The 24,539-nt window shown below is 50.1% G+C and overlaps 1 protein-coding gene across 1 annotated transcript in view; it reads left to right on the top strand.

Moving 5' to 3' along the window:
* LOC140402360 (echinoderm microtubule-associated protein-like 1) overlaps positions 1 to 24,410 on the top strand; it is a 119,135-nt gene extending 94,725 nt beyond the window's left edge. The window contains exons 7-12 of the mRNA XM_072490086.1: positions 3,870 to 3,939; positions 12,841 to 12,951; positions 16,182 to 16,277; positions 17,480 to 17,614; positions 20,948 to 21,047; positions 24,257 to 24,410. Of these exons, the coding sequence (XP_072346187.1) occupies positions 3,870 to 3,939; positions 12,841 to 12,951; positions 16,182 to 16,277; positions 17,480 to 17,614; positions 20,948 to 21,047; positions 24,257 to 24,297 (553 nt within the window). The 3' untranslated portion in view covers positions 24,298 to 24,410. The remainder of the gene's footprint in view (positions 1 to 3,869; positions 3,940 to 12,840; positions 12,952 to 16,181; positions 16,278 to 17,479; positions 17,615 to 20,947; positions 21,048 to 24,256) is intronic.
* Positions 24,411 to 24,539: the final 129 nt, after the last annotated feature.

The raw sequence follows: 24,539 nt of genomic DNA, 5'->3' as shown, positions 1-24,539 counted from the left end.
AAACAGTTTAAAATAAATCACATAAACTGAGGGACAAGTTAAAGGGACAGCTCCTTAAAGGGATACTGCCTTAAACAGAAACCTATCACATATGAAACCTAAAATACCAAACCAAAATGTGGTTCAGAGGGTCGATAATGCACCCCAAGCCCCGCGTACCCACCGGGCATGCAAGGCCTCGATGGTGCCAGTGGACACTGCGTGCTCCATTTCCAGCGATACCCGGCCGCGAATGTAGTCGCGGTGGAGGGGCAGACGGCCCCCCTTGGCCGGCCACCGCCTGGACCTGTTGATGGGGCAGAAGATCACTAAGGTCAAGCCATCGCCTAATCGTGGTGTGTAGCCCGCTGACCCAGCACACCCTTTTACATTGCTCATTCCCCTTTAATATACGCAGAGCAGTTTTAGAACATTACTTACCAATTACTAGGCCCGTGCAATTTCTGGCCAGTGAAGTTTAGCAATGGTGATCAGCAGCATTGAGCAGGAAGCAAGATACCCTTGTAGGGGACTCCTAGTTGCGGAGTACTTTTTATAGCAGAAAATCGACACCCCTGACAGTGCGGCACTCCCTCAGCGCTGCACTGGTGATGTCAGTGGGGATGCCAGTCTGGATTGCGTGTTCAATATCTATGGAGTGGGACTCGAACTGGCAGCCTTTTGACGCAGTAATGTGATGGGCAGCTGGGACGGTGTTCAGTCCGTGTGGGATAAAGCACTTCTTTGACTGCCAGGAAAGCAGGGCATTCCTGGTTTGGGGACTGAAACTGGGGGTTTATGCAGTTGTGCCTCCTTGTGGACATGAAACGAATATCATACAGTGAATAACCTGACCTATCCATCCGATACAAATTGGCTGTCATTGTGATAGCGAATAAAGGTTTGTCCCTTTTTAAAAATCTGTCCAACATTTGCCTTTCTTTATATTTCCCCCTGAGAGAGATTTGCCCGTTTGCCTCTCTTTCGAATGTTCTATTAATGGCTCGCTGTGAGATGAGATGCTGATTCCTGGAGGCTCCCCACCAGCCCGAGGAGGGTTGGCAACCCTAGTTGTAGTACCACACTTTCTTTCAGCAACAGCCTCCCTGTCTTCTAGCCACCAAATCTCTGCTACGGACTGGACACTCTGACCGACTCACTCCTGCTGGTATGGTGTACCAAGCGGAGGCTTTTGGGGCCTCTCTTTGCTCTCCCTCGCTCTCTTGCTGGAAGGCCCCCTCTGATTCCCCTCGACACGGTGCCGGCACCTGCTTGGCCACCTTCGCACCTCCCGACTGCCGTTCTGCTCACCTCTCGCTCAGGTGGCTGGGCCCCCAGCCACGTCCCTCGACGACCTTGTGTGCTTCTCACCGGCCTGTGTCCTTGTTGGTACATGCCCGCCTCAGCCCTGGAGGTCGAGGGTCACCCTCGTTGGCCATTGGCCAGCCCCACCTCCTGGCCCCACTAAAGGCATCGCGGGCTCCCACCCTGATGCCCAGATTTCATCCCGGGCTGCTCGCCAGACTTTTCACTCGATGAAAGTTCAGGAAATTCACACCAATTCGGGAGATCCGTGTCTGAACTGCTCAAGTGGCCGCCACTTCTCGGTGTCTGGCAAACCATTTTCACACTCGAGGGGAGTCCACCAGTTAGAGCCCCGTATTGCCCGCTGATGGGCTAACCGATCAGCAAATTTAGAGCTACGATGGCTCTAATTGGTGTTTTTCCCCCCCCCCCCCCGCAACAGTCACCTCTCCGTATGGACCCACCCCACCCCCGCCATTTGAAAGTCAGCCAAGCTTTCGCATATTAGAAATTAGACCACAGCGGTTCGAGAGTCCGCCCACCACCTTCTCGAGGGGCAATTAGGGAGGGGCAACAAATGCTGGCCTAGCCCGCGATGGCCACGCCCCGTGAAATAATTAAAGAACTGGCAACAGATTGATTGTGCGGAGTGCTCACTCCTGACGCACGGACATCTTGACCAGAGGTTATAACATAGAACATAGAGTGCAGAAGGAAGCCATTCGGCCCATCGAGTCTGCACCGACCCACTTAAGCCCTCACTTCCACCCTATCCCCGTAACCCAATAACCCCTCCTAGTCTTTTTTGGTCTCTAAGGGCAATTGATCATGGCCAATCCACCTAACCTGCACGTCTTTGGACTGTGGGAGGAAACCGGAGCACCCGGAGGAAACCCACGCAGACACTGGGGAGAACGTGCAGACTCCGCACAGACAGTGACCCAGCGGGGAATCGAACCTGGGACCCTGGCACTGTGAAGCCACAGTGCTAATCACTTGTTCTACCTTGCCGCCCCTGTTATTGGGACTGGAGGGGGGAAATGCAGTGATCGTAGCTGTACTGGTTTTTTTCATTCGTTGGTCAATGCTGTCCCCGCTCAAGAGGTAACATTCGCATCCAGCGTTTCTTGAGGAACATGAAGCTGCAATAAAGCTTACATAATTCCTTGGTTAGGGACCCTCTCTCTCTGTTTCTCTTGTTCCTCTATCTCTCCGCTTTCCTCTCCTCTACTTCTTTTCCTTTTTTTCTTTTTGTTTATCTCTCTGTCTCACTCTGTCCATAAGACCATAAGACATAGGAGCGGAAGTAAGGCCATTCGGCCCATCGAGTCCACTCCACCATTCAATCATGGCTGATTTCAACTACATTTACCCGCTCTCTCTCCATAGCCCTTAATTCCTCGAGAAATCAAGAATTTATCAACTTCTGTCTTAAAGACACTCAACGTCCCAGCCTCCACCCCCCTCTGTGGCAATGAATTCCAGACCCACCACTCTCTGGCTGAAGAAATTTCTCCTCATCTCTGTTCGAAAGTGACTCCCTTTTATTCTAAGGCTGTGCCCCCGGGTCCTAGTCTCCCCTGCTAATGGAAACAACTTCCCCACGTCCACCCTATCTAAGCCATTCATTATCTTGTAAGTTTCTATTAGATCTCCCCTCAACCTCCTAAACTCCAATGAATATAATCCCAGGATCCTCAGACGTTCATCGTATGTTAGGCCTACCATTTCTGGGATCATCGCTCTCTCTCTGTCACTCGCGCTCTCACTCTCTCGCTGTGTCTCTCTCTCTACATAGAATCATCGGATTTACAGAAGGAGGCCATTCGGCCCATCGAGTCTGCGCCGGCCCTTGGAAAGAGCACCCTACTTAAGCCCCGCACCTCCACTCCATCCCCGTAACCCAATCTAACCTTTTTGGACACTTGAGGGGCAATTTAGCACGGCCTATCCACCTGACCACTGTGCTACCGTGCTGCCTACAACAGAGAAAGAGAGTCTGTCTCTCTGTCTGTAAGTGTGCCTGCCTCGCTCTCGGGTGTGCCCCTCCTGAAGAGCAAAACATTATGCCGTTGAAGAAAGTAGAATCTGGGGCAGGCACGGTGGCGCAGTGGGTTAGCCCTGCTGCCTCACAGCGCTGAGGTCCCAGGTTCGATCCCGGCTCTGGGTCATTCTCCGTGTGGAGTTTGCACATTCTCCCCGTGTTTGCGTGGGTTTCGCCCCCACAACCCAGAGATGTGCAGAGGGTAGGTGAATTGGCCACGCTAAATTGCCCCTGAATTGGAAAAAAATTATTTGGGTACTCTAAATTGTTTTTTTTTTTTAATTGTCCCTTAATTTTTTGGGGGGGGGGGGGGGGGAGGGAATGAATTGGGGACTCTAAATTTATATAAAAAAACAAAAGTACAATCTGTTAAGTGAAAACAGTAAAAATGTTGTTCACAGTAACATATAACTGGGCCTACTTTGCTACAACTCTATCCTCTACCCAGCTACTGACTCTTTCCTCCGAGCTTAGTATTATTATGGGAGGAACAAAAATCTAACCTAGTGACTCCTCTTTCTCTTCCTAATCTCTTTCTCAGCCTTGCGGTACATCCTGATAGAGTCACCATGGCGACTGGGCAGGTGGCAGGAATTGCAAAAGATGGAAAGGTACGATATTCATATTCAAATTGTAATTTGTATTAGTCAAATGCGGAAGGTAAATTTGTCTGTTCCGTCCCATCTTCCCTCCTGTGGCATTGCCCAAACAAAGGGCCCATTCTCTGGAACTGCAGCTGTTTAGAGTTACGGTTTCTTTCCACCCTCCCACCCCACCCTTCCTTTTGAATTTGTGGCTGGATTGAAGCCTCAAACAAAAATGAAATTCTAAATTGTCCCAGGGGCTTCATCTGTCAGCAATTTGGTCTTGAGGTAAATGCTTTTCTAGGAGTTCTTTGACTAAACAAATTTACCCCTGGACGAAAGATGCACGGAACGTTATAAAGAGATCTGTCCCTCTTAACGAGACTCTTTAATCAGAACATAAGACTCGCATGACAAGGATTCCAGGAGAGTTGGTGAACGTGGGGTATACAGAATGAGTCTGCAACATGTGTACAATGCTTGAGACATATGGACATACGAAATAGGCCATTCAGCCCCTCGAGCCTGTTCCGCCATTTAATAAGACCATGGCGGTGTTCAGTTTCCACATTCCCCAGGTCATACTTAATAATAATAATAATAATAATAATACTTTATTGTAAGTTTAAATCTCGGAGTGCGCTGTAGTATCGTTTTGGATATTATGGAGTGAGAATACAAGATAAACAAATTCATCCAGAAATACGAACTTCAAATCCACTTTGGTAACAAAATTGTTAGGATATTCAGACAAACAAAAACTAGTTTTATACTTACAATCCAAATTATGAAGCTATACTTGCAATCCAAATTTTGAAGCTTTGCGTTTGCTGTCTTTGTTTCAATTCATGGGGGGCCCGGATAAGACCTCAACCCTAATAGCTGCGGAGATCTGAGGACTTGTTTACCTGCGTTTCCAACGTAAAGAAAATCAGTCCGTTTTGGAATCAAATGAATATTGGTCTGTTATATTTCTGAGGCCCTTTATTGGGTATTTTTGATCTGCTTCAGTGTGGCTCTCTCCCTGGAAAGGTTCCACTTTGAAGGTTTCTTGTCTGGGAAGCTTTACAGTCTGGGGTTACAGGAAGGAGTCTGGGGTTACAGGAAGGAGTCTGCGGTTACAGGAAGGAGTCTGGGGTTACAGGAAGGGGTCTGGGGTTACAGGAAGGAGTCTGGGGTTACAGGAAGGAGTCTGGGGTTACAGGAAGGAGTCTGGGGTTACAGGAAGGGGTCTGGGGTTACAGGAAGGAGTCTGGGGTTACAGGAAGGAGTCTGGGGTTACAGGAAGGGGTCTGGGGTTACAGGAAGGGGTCTGGGGTTACAGGAAGGAGTCTGGGGTTACAGGAAGGAGTCTGGGGTTACAGGAAGGAGTCTGGGGTTACAGGAAGGGGTCTGGGGTTACAGGAAGGAGTCTGGGGTTACAGGAAGGAGTCTGGGGTTACAGGAAGGAGTCTGGGGTTACAGGAAGGGGTCTGGGGTTACAGGAAGGGGTCTGGGGTTACAGGAAGGAGTCTGGGGTTACAGGAAGGAGTCTGGGGTTACAGGAAGGGGTCTGGGGTTACAGGAAGGGGTCTGGGGTTACAGGAAGGAGTCTGGGGTTACAGGAAGGAGTCTGGGGTTACAGGAAGGGGTCTGGGGTTACAGGAAGGAGTCTGGGGTTACAGGAAGGAGTCTGGGGTTACAGGAAGATATAGGCGGGATGGTCAAATGGGCAGAAATGTGGCCAATTGAATTTAACCCTGAGAAGTGTGAGGTGACACACTTTTGGAAGGAAGGAGCAATGTGACAAGGAAGTCTTCGATGAATGACCTGACACTCGGAAGTTCCAAAGAACAAAGGGACCTTGGAGCGTTTGTCCATAGATCTCTGAAGGCCGAAGGGCAGGTTAATAGGGTGGTGAAAAAGGCTGATGGTACACTTGCCTTTATCAATCGAGGCATAGATTACAAAAGCAGGGAGGTCATGTTGGAGTTGTACAGAACTTTGGTGAGGCCACAGTGGGAGTACTGTGCGCAATTCTGGTCGCCACATTATAGGGGAGGGGGGGGTGGAGGAGGGGGGGGGTGGTGGAGGGGGGTGGGAGGAGGGGGGGTGGTGGAGGGGGGGTGGTGGAGGGGGGTGGAGGAGGGGGGTGGTGGAGGGGGGTGGAGGAGGGGGGTGGTGGAGGGGGGGGAGGAGGGGGGGTGGTGGAGGGGGGGAGGGGGGTGGTGGAGGGGGAGGGGGGGTGGTGGAGGGGAGGGGGGGGGGTGGTGGGGGGGAGAGGGGGGTGGTGGGGGGGGGAGAGGGGGGTGGTGGAGGGGGTGGAGGGGGGTGGAGTGTGGAGGGGGCAGGAGGGGTGGGAGGGGGGTGGAGGGGGGAGGGGGGTGGAGGGGTGGGAGGGGGGTGGAGGGGGTGGGGTGGGAGGGGGGGTGGAGGGGGAGGGTGGGTGGAGGGGAGGGAGGGGTGGAGGGGTGGGGTGGGAGGGGGGGTGGAGGGGGAGGGGGGGTGGAGGGGAGGGAGGGGAGGGAGGGGTGGAGGGGTGGAGGGGTGGAGGGGGGGGCTCCGAACTTCACAGTCCCTCGCACCAGCAGGCCCTGTCCTTGTCAGTGGAGCTTTGAATGGCTCGTTGCATTTTGCGCTACCCCCCTCCCCCCCCCGATCTCGCCGCGACAGGGGCTCTAGAATTCCACCCGCAGCGTCTGTGAAAGTAACGTGTATATTTCTCACAGGAGATTTATTTTCCTATTTTCAATTTAAAATTTTATAGACTTCAGTCATTCCTCAGCACAGCAAGTGAGCGGGCATTCCGCCCATTGAGCTTGTCCCACTATCTCGGATCATGGCCAATCCATGACCTAACTCCCTAAATCCACCTTTGCCCTGTACTGACATTCCGGCTAATATCTGTTTTTAAACTAAAGTTAGAGTACCCAATTCTTTTTTTTTTCCTATTAAGGGGCAATTAGCGCGGGCCAATCCACCTACCCTGCACATCTTTGGGTTGTGGGGGTGAGACCCACGCAGACACGGGGAGAATGTGCAAACTCCACACGGACAGTGACCCAGAGCCGGGATTCGAACCTGGGACCTCAGCACCGTGAGGCAGCAGTGCTAACCACTACGCCACCGTGCCACCCTTGCCAGCAAATATCAATCCCCAATTTTTTAAATTTACAATTGATCCACGCACAATTGTGGTCGAGAATTCCAAACTCCTTTTTGTGTGGGAATGTTTCCTATTTTCTCCCCCGACAATTTTTAAACTCTGCATGCCCGGTTCCAGATTACCCAACCAGTGGCAGTGGTCTCTCGCTGTCTACCGCTGGTTTAGCACAGGGCTAAATCGCTGGCTTCGAAAGCAGACCGAGACAGGCCAGCAGCACGGTTCAATTCCCGTACCAGCCTCCCCGAACAGGCGCCGGAATGTGGCGACCAGGGGCTTTTCACAGTAACTTCATTTGAAGCCTACCTGTGACAATAAGCGATTTTCATTTCACCCTGTCTGTTCCCCTTTAATATCTGAAACTTTGAAATGATCACCTCTTAACTGTTTAAATTCCAGGGGACACAACCTCAGTTTGAGTAATTTCACGGTGGTTAGCACTGCTGTCTCACAGCGCCAGGGACCAGGGTTCAATTCCGGCCTCGGGTGACTGTCCATGTGGAGTTTGCACGCTCTCCCCATGGCTGCGTGGGTTTCCTCCGGGTGCTCCGGTTTCCTCCCACAGTCCAAAGATGTGCAGGTTAGGTGGATTGGCCGTGATAAATTGCCCCTTGGTGTCCAAAGACGTGTGGGTTAGGTGGGGTTACGGGGATAGGGTGGGGGCGTGGGCCTAGGTGGGGTGCTGTTTTAGAGGGTCGGGTGCAGACGCGATGGGCTGAATGGCCTTCTTCTGCACTGTAGGATTTATATGGTTCTCTTCGTAGTTTAGTGTCTGGAGCCCAGGTATTATTCTGGTGAATCCTATGCTGTGCTTCCTCAAAGGCCAATATATCCACCTGAGATGCTCGGAACTGCGCACAATGACGTTGGGTGTGGCTTATATGCCTTAGAATATAGATGAATAAAGAGGTGATCTAATTGAAACACAACGTTCTTTAAGAGGGCTTGATAGCATTTGATGCTCGAGGGAGTCCAGAACACAGGGGTCGCAGTCTCCGAATAAGGGGCGACAATTTTGGACTGAGTTGAGGAGAAACCTCTTTACTCGAGAGGGTGGTGAATCCTTGGAATTCTCCCCACCAGGGAGCTATGGACGCTCCATCGTTGAGTATATTGTTAAGATCCTGGAGCAGTTCCCAACATTTGTTAGGATACCGGCAAAGAACCCCAAACAATTTTTTTTTTAATTGTGAGGAAAGGATGCTTCACCAATGGAGTGGTGACTCTGATCAATAGGTATATTTTATGTTAAAACAAACTTTAATTTAAACACAGAATTAACCTCCCTAGTAAATGGCTTCACAATTATCAGTTAAACAGTTTCTTAAACACAAAGAATTTGAAATCTATACCTGCTACTAACTCCAAATAAGCAACTCGATACAGTTCAAATGCCACTTGTAAATAAAGTCAACAAACCGATTACTTGCTTAGTGATGTAGACCTTTGAAGAGAGAGCGACCCCCCCTATGGAGGAGAACTTCTCCTCAGCCTGGCATCATTTGGCAACACTGGTGTTCAACTTAAAATCCTTCTGCCTGTATGGTCAGGCTCAAATTCTATGGTCAGACTCAAATCCAATGGCAAACTGCAAACAGACCTGGCTCCTCCCATTAATTACATCATTTGTATCCCACTGAGATGTCCCACATGACCTGCTTAGCTCGGACTAAATACAACCCCTCAAAAATTATCTACTCTGCCGGGAATCTCCAGCAATCACAATGCTCCATTAGCCCTCTATATGTAAGCAGGTAAATGGTTGGAAAAATCATGACCTCACCTTTTATGACTTCTTAATTTCAGCTTTAGCAGACACAGTCTGGACACCTCAACCTAGGCTTTTCACAGTAGCTTCATTGAAGCCTACTTGTGACAATAAGCAATTTTCATTTTCATTCATAGAGGATTCTGAAGATTCACAACCCTCGGGAGGATGGGAATTTCTCCCCATTTCAGTCCTAAATGGACGGCCCCCTTATTCTGGATCCCACCCCCGGATGGGGAATCATCACTCAGCACCTAGGAAGTTTGTGAACCGTACCTGCACGATCTGATGGCCTAACTTCCCCAGGCCAATTGGGAGGTTGAATTTCACAGGACCCAAAATCCCGGAGGCTGGGTGCTCACTACAAGTGTGACAGGGCAGCACACCTTCATCATGGAGTTTAGAAGGATGGGGGGGGGGGGGGGGGGGTTATTGAAACTTACAGGATACTGAGAGGCCTGGATAGAGTGGACGTGGAGAGGATGTTTCCACGAGTAGGGAAGACTAGAACCCGAGGGCGCAGCCTCAGATTGAAGGGACGGTGCTTTAAAACAGGGATGAGGAGGAATTGCTTCAGCCAGAGGGGGGTGAATCTGTGGAACTCTTGGCCGCAGAAGGCTGTGGAGGCCAAATCACTGAGTGACTTTAAAACAGAGATAGATAGGTTCTCGATTAATAAGGGGATCTGGGGTTATGGGGAGAAGGCTGGAGAATGGGGATGAGAAAAATATCAGCCATGATTGAATGGCGGAGCAGACTCGATGGGCCGAATGGCTTAATACTGCTCCTATGTCTTATGGTCTTAAGATAGTGATCCTGAGGGGGGGTGGAGGAGGTTTGGGTGAGATAGGTGTAATTTTGATCATTTCAATAATATTACGGCAACAAATATATACTTTAACCCAGGCTTTTAAAAATGTTACTGCCACAGATACAAGATATAATATTCAACAATTTTTACTTTCATCGCAACATTCAAGACCAAGATCGATATTTTTCTGTGCCTGGAGAGCTGAGGGATATGGAGGTAGTGCAGGGATGTAGAAGATTAACCACGACCTTGTTGGATAATGGAGCTGGGCCAATGGGCCAAATGGCTTACTCCTGGTCCTATTCCTAATGCACAGTTGATCTGAACAACTGGGCTTTGCAAACATTCCATACCGTCCTGCGAGAAAACTGGGGGCGGAATGGCAAGGGTTAGATCTGTTAATTTATGGGCCGCACGTGTCACAGTGGTTAGCACTGGGACTACGGTGCTGAGGACCTGGGTTCGAATCCCAGCCCTGGATCACTGTCCGTGTGGAGTTTGCACATTCTCCCCGTGTCTGCGTGGGTTTCATCCCCAGAACCCAAAGATGTGCAGCGTAGGTGGATTGGCCACGCTAAATTGCCCCTTAATTGGAAAAAAAAAAATTGGGTACTCTAAATTTATTTTTAAAAAAAGATCTGTTAATTTATTCCTCAATGACCTCTGAATTTCGGAGGGATCTGGGGGATAATTTAGAGGCAAATCCAGGTCGGTCAAGGCAGCCTTGAGGAGGAGTTTATAGAATATATCCGCGATAGTTTCCTAGAACAGTATGTATTGGAACCTACGAGGGAACAAGCGGTCCTAGATCTGGTCCTGTGTAATGAGACAGGATTGATTCAGGATCTCATAGTTAGGGATCCTCTCGGAAGGAGCAATCACAATATGGTGGAATTTAAAATACAGATGGAGGGTGAGAAGGTAAAATCAAACACTAGTATTTTGTGCTTAAACAAAGGAGATTACAATGGGATGAGAGAAGAACTAGCTAAGGTAGACTGGGAGCAAAGACTTTATGGTTGAGCAACAGTGGAGAACCTTCCAAGCGATTTTTCACAGTGCTCAGCAAAGGTTTATACCAACAAAAAGGAAGGATAGTAGAAGGAGGGAAAATCGACCGTGGATATCTAAGGAAATAAGGGAGAGTATCAAATTGAAGGAAAAAGCATACAAATTAGCAAAGATTAGTGGGAGACTAGAGGACTGGGAAATCTTTAGGGGGCAACAGAAAGCTATAAAGAAGAGTAAGATGGATTATGAGAGTAAACTTGCTCGGAATATAAAAACATATAGTAAAAGTTTCTGCAAATATATAAAACAAAAAAGAATGGCTAAGGTAAATATTGGTCCTTTAGAGGATGAGAAGGGAGATTTAATAATGGGGGATGAGGAAATGGCTGAGGAACTGGACAGGTTTTTTGGGTCGGTCTTCACAGTGGAAGACACAAATAACATGCCAGTGACTGATGGGAATGAGGCTATGACAGGTGACCTTGAGAGGATTGTTATCACTAAGGAGGCAGTGATGGGCAAGCTAATGGGGCTAAAGGTAGACAAGTCTCCTGGAGCTGATGGAATGCATCCCAGAGTGCTAAAAGAGATGGCTAGGGAAATTGCAAATGCACTAGTGATAATTTACCAAAATTCACTAGACTCTGGGGTGGTCCCAGCGGATTGGAAATTAGCAAACGTGACACCACTGTTTAAAAAAGGAGGTAGGCAGAAAGCGGGTAATTATAGGCCAGTGAGCTTAACTTCGGTAGTAGGGAAGATGCTGGAATCTATCATCAAGGCATCTGGATGGAAATTGTCCCATTGGGCAGACGCAGCATGGGTTCATAAAGGGCAGGGCGTGCCTAACTACTTTAGTGGAATTTTTTGAGGACATTACCAGTGCGGTAGATAACGGGGAGCCAATGGATGTGGTATATCTAGATTTCCAAAAAGCCTTGGACAAGGTGCCACACAAAAGGTTGCTGCATAAGATAAAGATGCATGGCATTAAGGGGAAAGTAGTAGCATGGATAGAGGATTGGTGAATTAATAGAAAGCAAAGAGTAGGGATTAATGGGTGTTTCTCTGGTTGGCAATCAGTAGCTAGTGGTGTCCCTCAGGGATCAGTGTTGGGCCCACAATTGGTCACAATTTACATAGATGATTTGGAGTTGGGGACCAAGGGCGATGTGTCCAAGTTTTGCAGACGATACCAAGATTAGTGGTAAAGCAAAACGTGCAGAGGATACTGGAAGTCTGCAGAGGGATTTGGATAGGCTAAGTGAATGGGATAGGGTCTGGCAGATGGACTACATGTTGACAAATGTGAGGTTATCCATTTTGGTAGGAATAACAGCAAAAGGGATTATTATTTAAATAAAATATTAAAACATGCTGCTGTGCAGAGAGACCTGGGTGTGCTAGTGCATGAGTCACAAAAAGTTGGTTACCTGGTGCAACAGGTGATTAAGAAGGCAAATGGAATTTTGTCCTTCATTGCTAGAGGGATGGAGTTTAAGACTAGGGAGGTTATGCTGCAATTGTATAAGGTGTTAGTGAGGCCACACCTGTAGTATTGTGTTCAGTTTTGGTCTCCTTACTTGAGAAAGGACGTACTGGCGCTGGAGGGTGTGCAGAGGAGATTCACTAGGTTAATCCCAGAGCTGAAGGGGTTGGATTACGAGGAGAGATTGAGTAGACTGGGACTGTACTGTTGGAATTTAGAAGGATGAGGGGGGATCTTGTAGAAACATATAAAATTATGAAGGGAATAGATAGGATAGATGCAGGCAGGTTGTTTCCACTGGTGGGTGAAAGCAGAACTAGGGGGCATAGCCTCAAAATAAGGGGAAGTAGATTTAGGACTGAGTTTAGGAGGAACGTCTTCACCTATGGAATTCCTTGCCCAGTGAAGCAGTAGAGGCTCCTTCATTAAATGTTTTTAAGATAAAGATAGATAGTTTTTTGAAGAATAAAGAGATTAAGGGTTATGGTGTTCGGGCCGGAAAGTGGAGCTGAGTCCACAAAAGATCAGCCATGATCTCATTGAATGGTGGAGCAGGCTCGAGGGGCCAGGTGGCCTACTCCAGCTCCTAGTCCTTATGTTCTTATGTCTGAAATATCCAGATTGTCACCACCCATTCTATATTGAGAAATTGTCTGTCTGTAAACAAGATCTTTTAAAATCTCCCCCCTTGCCCTTTCCCCTGACAGCAACTTCCACCTCACGTCCGTGTTTGGGACTCTGTGAGTCTGAATACTCTGCACGTTATTGGATCTGGCGTCTTCGATCGAGGCATCTCTTGTGTGTCCTTCTCCAAGTCTGTAAGTATGACTCTTTGCTTCTCTTTAGGGTTCATTTGGTGCACAGAGGAATTATTCCTGTGGAGATATTCCACACGTGTGGGGAAGGGTGGTGGAAGGCCTCTGATTGATTGATTTATCGATTTATTTATTGTCACATGTACCGAAGTACAGTGAAAAGTATTCTTCTGCGGCCAAGGGAACGTACACAGTCGACAAAAGAATAATCGACAGAGTACATTGACAATGCTACATCAACAAACAGTGATTGGTTACAGTGCGGAATAAGTTGCCAAACAAAGCAAATACATGAGCAAGAGCAGCATAGGGCGTCGTGAATAGTGGGCGGGATTCTCCACTCCCGCGCCGAAGTGCCCACGCCGTCATGAACGCTGTCGAGATTCACGACGGCGCGAAACGGCCCCTATCCTGACCGATTCAGAGCCCGATAATGGGCTAGGAGTGGGGCCAGCGTCATCTACACGCGCCAGGCCTTGTCGCATACATGACGCGGCCGGCGTTGGCCGGCGCCAACCCGCGCATGCGTGGTTGCCGTCCTCCCCGAGTCCGCCCCGCAAGAAGATGGCGGACGGATCTTGCGGGGCTGCGGAAGGAAGGAGGTCCTCCTTCAGAGAGGACGGCCCGACGATCAGTGGGCACCGATCGTCGGGCCACCCCACATTTGAGGTACCCCCTGGTGCAGCGTTCCCGCGCTGTTCCCGACGGCGGTGACCAGGTGTGGACGGAGCCGGGGGGGAACCCGCCGTTTTGGCCTGGCCGCTCGGCCCATCCGGGCCGGAGAATAGCAGGGGTGCCCGAGAATCGCCATTTTGGGTGTCTCCGGCGATTCTCTGGCCTGCGGCCCGTGGAACTCGACGGGGCCGTTCCCACCGCTTGGGAGAATCGCAGGAGGGCGCCGGACCGGCGTCGCGGGAAATTTTGGCGGCCCAGGCGATTCTCCCAACCGGCACGGGAGTGGAGAATCTCGCCCAGTGTTCTTACAGGGAACAGATCAGTTCGAGGGAGAATCGTTGAGGAGTCTAGTAGCTGTGGGGAAGAAGCTGTTCCTGTGTCTGGATGTGCGGGTCCTCAGACTTCTGTATCTTCTGCCTGATGGAAGGGTCTGGAAGAAGGCAAAGCCTGGGTGTGAGGGGTCTCTGATAACGCTGTCTGCCTTCCTGAGGCAGCGGGAGGTGCAGACAGAATGAATGTGGGGGTGGCAAGCTTGTGTGATTCTTTGGGCTGAGTTCACCACACTTTGTGTTCTCAACAAACTTGGATACATTATTCTGTCCTTTGATCAAAGTCATCAATATCAATTGTAATGCAAGTGGTATAAACACTTTAGGAACTTTCAAGCGGTTATTGGATAGGCACATGGAGCACACCAGAATGACAGCGAGTGGGATAGCCTGATCTTGGTTTCGGACAAAGCTCGGCACACCATCGAGGGCCGAAGGGCCTGTTCTGTGCTGTACTGTTCCATGTTCTATGTGCTGCAGTATCTTGCGATCTTGGGCCGAGCAGTTGCCATACCAATCTGTGATGCAGCCGGATAGGATGCTCTCTATGGCACATCTGTAGAAGTTTGTGAGAGTCGATGCAGACATGCCAAATTTCTTTAGCTTCCGTAGGAAGTAGAGACGTTTTTGGGCTTTCTTGACTGTTGAAGGATGATCGGGCTGAACAACCTGTGGAACTGCGTCAGGCACAATGCACCTTCTTGTGTCCACCGCGTCCTGGATCGGGACTTGAGCCAGGAGTTTCTGTCTCGAGGGGGCAGGGGCGCTACCCCACTGCACCCACATGACCCCCGTCGGAGGTGGGTGAGATGCTCTACAAACTCTTGCATCCACTTCAGCCCCGGGCTCCTGAGTTTGCTCATCCAAAGCGGAAGTGGGGGAGGAGGGGTTTGGGGAAAGTCGAGGACCTCCTTGGTAGGTCAACTCGGAACCTGGTCAAGCGGCCAACTGCACATTCAGCTTGGATGCAACCCAGGGTGGGCCGTTCTGGCTCTGCCTGCTTCTCTGCTGCTGCCCCGTTTTGGTCAGGCTGACGTATATTTCATATCTCAGACCTACACCGAGATGAACTGTGTGTTTTATTCAGTGCTTTAAAATGTCTACTTCCTGCATCCAGCTCATTGTTTACTTTTCTGAAGTGCCCACACCCAGACTCAACCAATCAAGCACAGTGGACAGCCATAGTAAACAGACTCTCATAATCAGACCGAGAACAATTGAACACAAACTGGCGAGAGAGTACTTGGTGTCCATTTCTAATTGTGGTTAACTATGGACGGCGCGGTAGCACAGTGGTTAGCACTGTTGCTTCACAGCGCCAGGGTCCCAGGTTCGATTCCCAGCTTGGATCACTTGTGTGTGCGGAGTCTGCACGTTCTCCCCTTGTCTGCGTGGGTTTCCTCCCACAAATCCCGAAAGACGTGCTTGTTAGGTAATTTGGACATTCTGAATTCTCCCCCTGTGTAACCGAACAGGCGCCAGAATGTGGGCTTTTCACAGTAACTTCATTGCAGTGTTAATGTAAGCCTGCTTGTGACAAGAAAGATTATTATTATTATAGCAGGTGAGGGTGTCGATTTTGGTCGTTACATGAGAAAATAGCGACATGTATTGACGCTGTGGTGGGGTTGAGGTAGGAGAGATATCCTTGAAATGTTTCACGCTGGAGTAGGTCTAAACTGAGTAAATATTGGCTCCGGTTTTATCCTTCAAGGCTTTTCACAGCCCTTGGTCACCTCTGGGACAAGAGCATTACACTGGAAAATAGCATTCAAGAACTTTTTTCACGACTTGGTTCTTTTATTGGTCGGGTCTGCCTAAAATAAGATGTTAGTTGTTTTTATATGGGAGGGGGGGTGGGGGGGGTGGTGAGGGGGGTGGGGTGATGGTGAGGGGGAGGGTGGTGGGGGTGGGGTGGGTTGGGTGGTGGGAGGTGGGTGGGGTGGTGGGAGGGGGCGTGGTGGGGGTGGGGTGGGTTGGGTGGTGGGAGGGGGTGGTGGGGGTCGGTGGGAGGGTGGGAGTGGTGGGGGTCGGTGGGAGGGTGGGGTGGGTTGGGTGGTGGGAGGGGGTGGGGGTCGGTGGTGGGAGGGTGGGGTGGGGTGGATAGGGGGTGGTGGGAGGGTGGGGGGGGGGGGATGCTGCGAGGGAAAATCCCACCCATATCTTCTCCTGTGTTTTCGATATTGAATTTAGTGATTCATTTCTACGCAAACATGTTGAATTTAACAGAACGGAGGGGCTCACCTGTGTGCCGTGGACGATGCCAATGAACACATCCTGTCGGTGTGGGACTGGCAGAAGGAGCAAAGACTGGCTGACGTGAAGGTAGGATGATATTTTGATCTTGCGCCCCCGCCCTCCACGATTTGTTTGAAACGCGAACCGCAGAGGGTGGGTTATCGAGAAAAGGTGGGAAAAATACTCGCATTTCTGCCGCGTTTTTCTCACCCGCACCGCGCGCCAAAGCACTTTCCAGTCAACGCCGTAATTTTAAAGAGCATGTCGTCATCGTGAGGTGGTTTACGCACAGCAAGATCCCACAAGCAGCAATATGTTTTTCAAAACGAGTGGGCACTAAAGCGGAAACGCACGACGGGTTTGTGTTTCAGGTCTTGTTTCAGACTGGTGAGCCTTCTGTCTGAAACGTCGGCCCATTTCCCCCGCCCGTTCTTATTTTTCCCCCCCTCCCTTTTTTTGGGTGGGGGGGGTGTTTTAGCACTGTAGACTTGCTGTGTAATTTCCAACAGAAATTGGAACTGTTGGAGGCCCTTCAACCCCTCGAGCCCCTTCTGGTTTTCAATGAGATTGTAGCTCCAAACTAACTCCGTATACCCCGGGGGGGGGGGGGGGGGGGTGGATTTCTCTGGGATCCGAACCGTGGGTTTCACGAGGGGGGGGGGGGGGTGCTGGCGGTGGTATTCTCTGCTCCCGCCACTGTTCAATGGGATTTCCCATTGAAGCCACCCCATGACGCCGGGAAACACACGGGCGTGGATGCGCTGCCTGCGGGACGTGGGAACCGCTGGTAACGAACAGCCGAAGAAGAAATCCTGCAATCTTTTTAGCGAACAAAAGACCTGCGAACCTCAAATTTAAACCTGACAACTGATCGAGCGCCAATTGCCGTTTGTGAAGAGAGTTCCAAACTTTTCACGCCCTTTTCTTTCCAAATTTCACTCCTGAAAACTCTAATTACTTACGCTTCCCTTCCCCCCCCCCCTCCTCCCAGTCCCAGCTGGTGGAGATCGAGACACTTTGTGATATGAACGTTCTCGGCGTGTTAAGAATTTTTTTTCCCTTTTTATTGAAGAACTGTTGATTGGAAAGTTTTTTACTGTGTGGCCAATGCGATTGATTCTGGAAGGTTTGTTTTAACATAAAGGATACCGAATGGTCAGCGTTATAGTTCCTGCGGTTTTGGTCGTCTTCTCTTGCATAACAAATTGCACAAACGTTGGGATTCCCGTCCGGGAGGCTGAACACTTTCTAATCGCCGTCTCGGCCGCTTTGTTTTTCTTTTTCTGCAGTGCTCCAACGAGTCAGTGTTGGCGACAAGTTTCCACCCCACTGACGCCAATCTCATCGTCACGTGTGGCAAATCCAACATTTACTTCTGGACGATGGACGGCAGCAGTCTCGCCAAGAAACAGGGCATTTTCGAGGTGAGCGGCGGCGTTGCTGTCCCAGGTTAGGTAGGTTGGCAGGACGGATGTGACTGGAGAGCCGCTGGCTTGTCCATGATAGATTTCAGTGGGTGAGTTTGAACCGCTGCCACGGAAGGTGGCACTTGCCTTGCTCACGTAACTGGTCCCACCTCCAGGATTTCGGACGTGCGGGCTTTACAACGATGCTGCCCCACCCAGCAGCAATTTAATGCTGGGGCAGTGCTACCTGGGTTAAGGCATGACTTCCACCCCTACCCAGAGAGGAAGTCCTGCCCCCTGGAGAGATATCAACCCATCGGATGGACGGCTGGCAGCTCCGTGGCCTCACCAGCGCCAGGTCTGAGCAGTGGTCACTGCTGGGACTACGGGCAGTCCCGGATCCGGTGTATCACCAAGGCCGGGCTAGCAGGCCCCAGTGAGGGAGGGTGGGGTCTGGGTTTCAGAGGCAGGGGAGGAGGGTAAATTGGAAAAGGTGACCTGGAAGGTGGGGTGCTTCTAATGGGGCCCAGGGGACGAGCCGGGGGGGTTTCTTCCCACCTCTACTCCCACCTGAACCAGCCAGGGCAGCTGAAGGTGCCAGGTTACCCATTAGACCTGGGCCTTTCCCGCTGCAGGTAAAATAGGAGGAGGATGTGGCCTGTAAGTGGCCCCTTAAGGGCTTCAATAGGCCTCAAATCGCCACCTGACCAACACTCCCCTCACCCCCCCAATGCCATGTAATATGAAATGAAATTAAAATCGCTTATTGTCACAAGTAGGCTTCAAATGAAGTTACTGTGAAAAGCTCCTAGTTGCCACATTCCGGCGCCTGTTCGGGGAGGCTGTTACGGGAATTGAACCGTGCTGCTGGCCTGCCTTGGTCTGCTTTCAAAGCCAGCGATTTAGCCCTGTGCATTTGGGACAATTCAGGGGTGGGTAGTCGGCAAAAAGGCCACGCGTTAGATTATGAGTGCTGCCCCTGCCCCTGCCTTCAAACTGGCCACTGGGAGAACGTAAAATCCAGCCCAGAATTTCTAACCCGGGGCTGCGATCAAAAGACCATAAGATATAATTTGGCCCATCAACTCTAGTCAGATACCTCCTATACCATGCCAGCATTGCTCTTTCAAAATTACACCTATCTCACCCAAACCTCCTCCACCCCCCCCCAGGATCACTATCTTAAGACCATAAGACATAGGAGCAGTATTAAGCCATTCGGCCCATTGAGTCTGCTCCGCCATTCAATCATGGCTGATATTTTTCTCATCCCCATTCTCCAGCCTTCTCCCCATAACCCCAGATCCCCTTATTAATCGAGAACCTATCTATCTCTGTTTTAAAGTCACTCAGTGATTTGGCCTCCACAGCCTTCTGCGGCCAAGAGTTCCACAGATTCACCCCCCTCTGGCTGAAGCAATTCCTCCTCATCCCTGTTTTAAAGCACCGTCCCTTCAATCTGAGGCTGCGCCCTCGGGTTCTAGTCTTCCCTACTCGTGGAAACATCCTCTCCACGTCCACTCTATCCAGGCCTCTCAGTATCCTGTAAGTTTCAATAACCCCCCCCCCATCCTTCTAAACTCCATGATGAAGGTGTGCTGCCCTGTCACACTTGTAGTGAGCACCCAGCCTCCGGGATTTTGGGTCCTGTGAAATTCAACCTCCCAATTGGCCTGGGGAAGTTAGGCCATCAGATCGTGCAGGTACGGTTCACAAACTTCCTAGGTGCTGAGTGATGATTCCCCATCCGGGGGTGGGATCCAGAATAAGGGGGCCGTCCATTTAGGACTGAGATGGGGAGAAATTCCCATCCTCCCGAGGGTTGTGAATCTTCAGAATCCTCTATGAATGAAAATGAAAATCGCTTATTGTCACAAGTAGGCTTCAATGAAGTTACCGTGAAAAGCCCCTAGTCGCCACATTCCGGCGCCTGTTCGGGGAGGCTGGTACGGGAGTTGAACCGTGCTGCTGGTCTGCTTTCAAAGCCAGCGATTTAGCCCTGTGCTAAACAGCCCCAGCCCTCTACCCCAGAGAGCTGTGAAAGCTCCGACGTCGAGTACGTTCGGGACTGAGATCGATAGATTCTTTTTTGGAATGAAGGGATATGGGGATAGTGCTGGAAGGTGGAGCTGGAGGTAGAAGCTCGGCCATGATGTTGTTAAATAGCAGAGCAGGCTCGATAGTCCGGATGGCCGCCTCCTACCCCCATTTATTGCATTGCCCCGGGAAGTTTAAGGTTAATATTTTCTTGGCCAAGTAATTTCTCTCACGGGGGCTGGCAAGTACTGAGGTCAGGTTGCAATATTGCCATCAATTGGGGAGATGGTGATGTAGTGGTATTGTCACTGGACTAGTAATCAGAGGCCCCCGAGTTTAATACTCTGGTGGACACGGGTTCAAACCCCACCTCGGCAGCTGGTGGAATTTAAATTTGATGAATAAAATCTGGAATTGAAAGCTAGTCTCAGTAATCATCGAATAACATAAAAACCCACCTGGTTCACTAATGCCTCTCCAGGGAAGGAAATCTGCCGCCCTTACCCGGTCTGGCCTACATGTGACTCCAGACCCCACAGCGATGGGGTTGACTCTTAACTGCCCCTCTCTGAAATGACCTAGCATGTTTAGGGTTGCTCTTTCAGAGGGTGGGTGCAGATTTGATGGGCCGAATGGCCTCCTTTCTGTACTGTAGGGATTCTAAGCCACTCGGTTTGAGGGCAGCTAGGGATGCGTAACAAACGCTGGCCTTGCCAATGATGCCCACATCACGTGAAAGACTAAGAAAAAATATTCCCTTTCCTTTGCCTGTCCTAAATTTAGAACATAGACTATACAGTGCAGAAGGAGGCCATTCAGCCCATCAAGTCTGCACCGACCCACTTAAGATCTCACTTCCACCCTATCCCCGTAACCCAATAACCCCATCTAACCTTTTTGGCCACTAAGGGCAATTTATCATGGCCAATCCACCTAACCTGCACGTCTTTGGACTGTGGGAGGAAATCGGAGCACCCGGAGGAAACCCACGCAGACACTGGGAGAACGTGCAGACTCCGCACAGACAGTAACCCAGCGGGGAATCGAACCTGGGACCCTGGCGCTGTGAAGCAACAGTGCTAGCCACTTGTGCTACCGTGCTGCCCAATTTGCAATATTAAATCTTCAATCTAGTGAATGTACTCGCTGACGGGAAATCAAAGCAGATCGAATACTAACTTGTTCATGAGGTTAAATCTTGAATGAGATATAGTGAGTGTGTGGAATGGATTTGAGACTTTCAAAGAACTTGCACAGGCAGGATGCCCCATTTACTGTCAATCACTTCGATTTTAAAAAAATATTGTTTTACAGAAGCAAGAGAAACCCAAATACCTTCTATGTTTAACCTTTTCCGAGAACGGGGATGTGATCACTGGTGACTCAAGCGGAAACCTGATCGTCTGGGGCAAAGGTGAGGAAGTTGCTGTGATCCAGTTCTGCTATTGTTGCTGTTCCCGGACCCTCCTTTCCGAAATCTGCCAATTCCGATCGAAGGGGAAAGAAAGTCTGTTTTTTCTTTGCATTCGTATGACCTGGGCACATTCCAAAGTGCTTTACAGCCAATGGGGTTTAGGGTCGCATTGGAAAGGGGGCGCCTCCTGACGGTGCGGCACCCCCTCCGTGCTGGCCCCGGGAGTCCGTGGTCAAGTACCTCAGGGGTTTCCTGTTGCCTTCTGTGGTCCGGCTGACCAAGACACTCTCCCACTCTTCACTGCCTGCCTGCCATCGGAATTTACAGGCTGATAATTAACCTGTTTGCCAACGTTGCGAAAACCCCTTCCTTGGCCATCAAGTGGGACTTGAACCCGGAGCTCCTGGCCTAGACGCTACAGATCCGACCCACTGCCCACAAGACATCCGCAAAGCGGCCAATCGGGGCCGATGGGGTTAAATTGAGGACAGGATGCATGGATTAGGTTCATGTTATCTCCAGTATGAGGGTGTTCAAAACAAAGCATTTGATAGGGGTAGCACCGTGGTTAGCACTGCTGCCTCAGAGCACCCGGGGTTCAATTCCGGCCTTGTCTGTGTGGTCTTTGCATGTTCTCTCCATGTCTGCGTGGGGTTCCTCCCACATCCAGAGATGTGCGTGTTAGGTGGATTGGCCGTGCTAAATTGCCTCTTAGTGTCCAAAGATGTGCAGGTTGGATGGGGTTACGGGGATGGGGTGGATTGAGTGGGCCCGGGGTAGGGTGCTCTTTCGGAGGGTCGGTGCAGACTCGATGGGCTGAATGGTCTCCTCCTGCACTGTAGGGATTCTATTGATAGATCGGGTGAAAAATCTCTGGCGGGGGAGCACAGGGCCTGGAGTAATCGCCTTAAATCTAGAGCTAGGTCATCCAACCGTTGTATCTTCGTACAGAAAGTAGTGAAGCTTGGGACGTTCTCCCTCGGAAAAATCTGTGACTTGATTGACTCATTTTCAAACTGTTGCTTTTTGTAAAATCAGGGCGTTGAAGGATTACAGAACCAAAAGTGGGCAGGTGACCTTATTGACGGGTTGACTACTAAAATTAAGAGCTTATAATTGGCCTTTTTAAAAAAAAATTATTTCCTCCGAAGACAACAGACATTTTTATAATTACAAAGAGGTTCAACAGGGAAGGTCTTTCCAATGAGGAATTCAGGATAAACTTATTCGCTCAGAGTGGTGAGAACGTAGAACTCGCCGGGGTGGCGCAGTGGGTTAGCCCTGCTGCCTCACGGCGCCGGGGGTCCCAGGTTCGATCCCGGCTCTGGGTCACTGTCCGTGTGGAGTTTGCACATTCTCCCCATGTCTGTGTGGGTTTCGCCCCCACAACCCAAAGATGAGGGTAGGTGGATTGGCCGCGCTAAATTGCCCCTTAATTGGAAAAATGAATTGGGTACACTAAATTTATTTTAAAAAAGAATGTGGAAGTCGGCTCCCACAGGGGGTGGTTGACGGGAAATAGTGTTGGTACGTTTAAGGGGAAACTGGATGAACACGCGAGGGAGAAAGGACCTTGGGATAGAAGGATGGCATGGCATAGGCACAAGTGGCTGAATGGCCTACTCTTATCCCCAGTTTCTTACCCAATAGTGCTGTGCTGTATTCTGTCCAAGAGGTGGAGTAGGACAGCTTCCTGAGCACTAGGACTAGTCGCTGGGAGGATATCTGTACTGCAAGAGAGCTGTAATATCCCTCCAGTTCCCACACTGTGAACTCGTTCAATAAGAGATACTGCCTCCTTTTAAGATGCTGCTTCGAATCTACCTCTTTGAGCAAACTTTGGTCATCTATTCTAACCTTGTGCTCTTTTATAATGGATGTTTTGCCAAAGTTAAGGGTGCTAAATAATACTCCTTCCATGGCTTGTGAGCATCGCTGGCAAGGCCAGCATTTATTATCCATCCCTATTTGCCCTTTCACTGCCTGGCTTGCTCGACCCTTTCAGAGGATAGTTACTGTGGGTCAGGAGTCACGTGTAGGCCAGATCGGGTAAGGACGGCAGATTTCCTTCCCTAAAGGGGACATTAGTGAACCACATGGCTTTTTTTTTTTACAACAACAATAATCTTTATTAATTCATTCATAGAATTTACAGTGCAGAAGGAGGCCATTCGGCCCATCGAGTCTGCACCGGCTCTTGGAAAGAGCAACGTACCCAAGGTCAACAATTCCACCCTATCCCCATAACCCAGTAACCCCACCCAACACCAAGGGCAATTTTGGACACTAAGGGCAATTTATCACGGCCAATCCACCTAACCTGCACATCTTTGGACTGTGGGAGGAAACCGGAGCACCCGGAGGAAACCCACGCAGACACGGGGGAGGACGTGCAAACCTCCGCAGACAGTGACCCAAGCCGGAAACTAACCTGGGGCCCTGGAGCGGTGAAGCAACAGTGCTAACCTGTTACACACGGTCGCCGTTACTGAGGCCAGCTTTCAATTCCAGATTTTGTTCATCGAATTTAAATTCCACCAGTTACCCTGGTGAGATTCGAACCGGTGTCCCCCAGAGCGATAGCCTCGGGATTGCTAGTCCAGTGACATTACGTGGACCAAACATTCCCCCTTGTGGGTCAATCTGGAATAAGAGGGTCACAGGTATAGGTTGAGAGGCGGTACGTTTAGAACTGAGATGAGGAGGAACTACTTCTCGCAGAGGGTGGTGAATTTGTGGAACTCGCTGCCCCCTAGTGCGGTGGAGTCTGAGTCAGTAAATGGTTTCGTGAAGGATAGATATATTTCTGACTTTCTTTTAAAAACGAGTTAAAGGGATAGGGGGAACAGGCAGAGAAGTGGATTTGAGACCAGGAAGAAATCAGCCATGATCTGATTCAAATGGCGGTGCGGACTCTAAGGGCTGGATTGACGACTCCTATTCCTAATTCCTATTACCGCTACACCCGCTCACGCAAGTTGGTGTTGAAGTAAACTTGGGTTTATTACATTTCTGCAATTGATATTTTATCATTTCACACTGCTAAACATTAAGTAAATTTTCCTCTATTGTACATGGAAGAAGATGTACTCCAATGTTTCCGTGTACACCTCACTATCTTTACTCCCTGGCTTCTCACGTGCTTCAAAGATTTTTCTCCCAGCGTGTAATCTCCTCTGGTTTATTTTTTCCTGTTTTTTTTCCTGTAGGGACAAACCGGATCAGGTCTGCCGATTCAGGGGGCCCATGAAGGGGGGCATATTCAGCCTCTGCGTGCTGACGGACGGGATGTTGGTCTCGGGGGGAGGGGAAGGATCACAAGGTCATCCTCTGGGACAGGCAGTACCACAAAGTCCAGGAAACCGAGGTGAATGGGAGAGGCGTATCGACCGGGGCTTGGACGCGGGGCCGGTGAGGTGTTCTCTCGGCAAGGGACGCAGGCAAGGCCCTGCGCTGCCCCCCGCCTGACGAACCTCCCTCCAGAATGTGGGG

This window comes from Scyliorhinus torazame, chromosome 25 (assembly GCF_047496885.1).
Source record: "Scyliorhinus torazame isolate Kashiwa2021f chromosome 25, sScyTor2.1, whole genome shotgun sequence".
NCBI classification, from domain to species: Eukaryota; Metazoa; Chordata; class Chondrichthyes; order Carcharhiniformes; family Scyliorhinidae; genus Scyliorhinus; species Scyliorhinus torazame.
The sequence above is the reverse complement of the archived record's forward strand: the minus strand, read 5'-3'. Positions and strand labels throughout refer to the sequence as shown.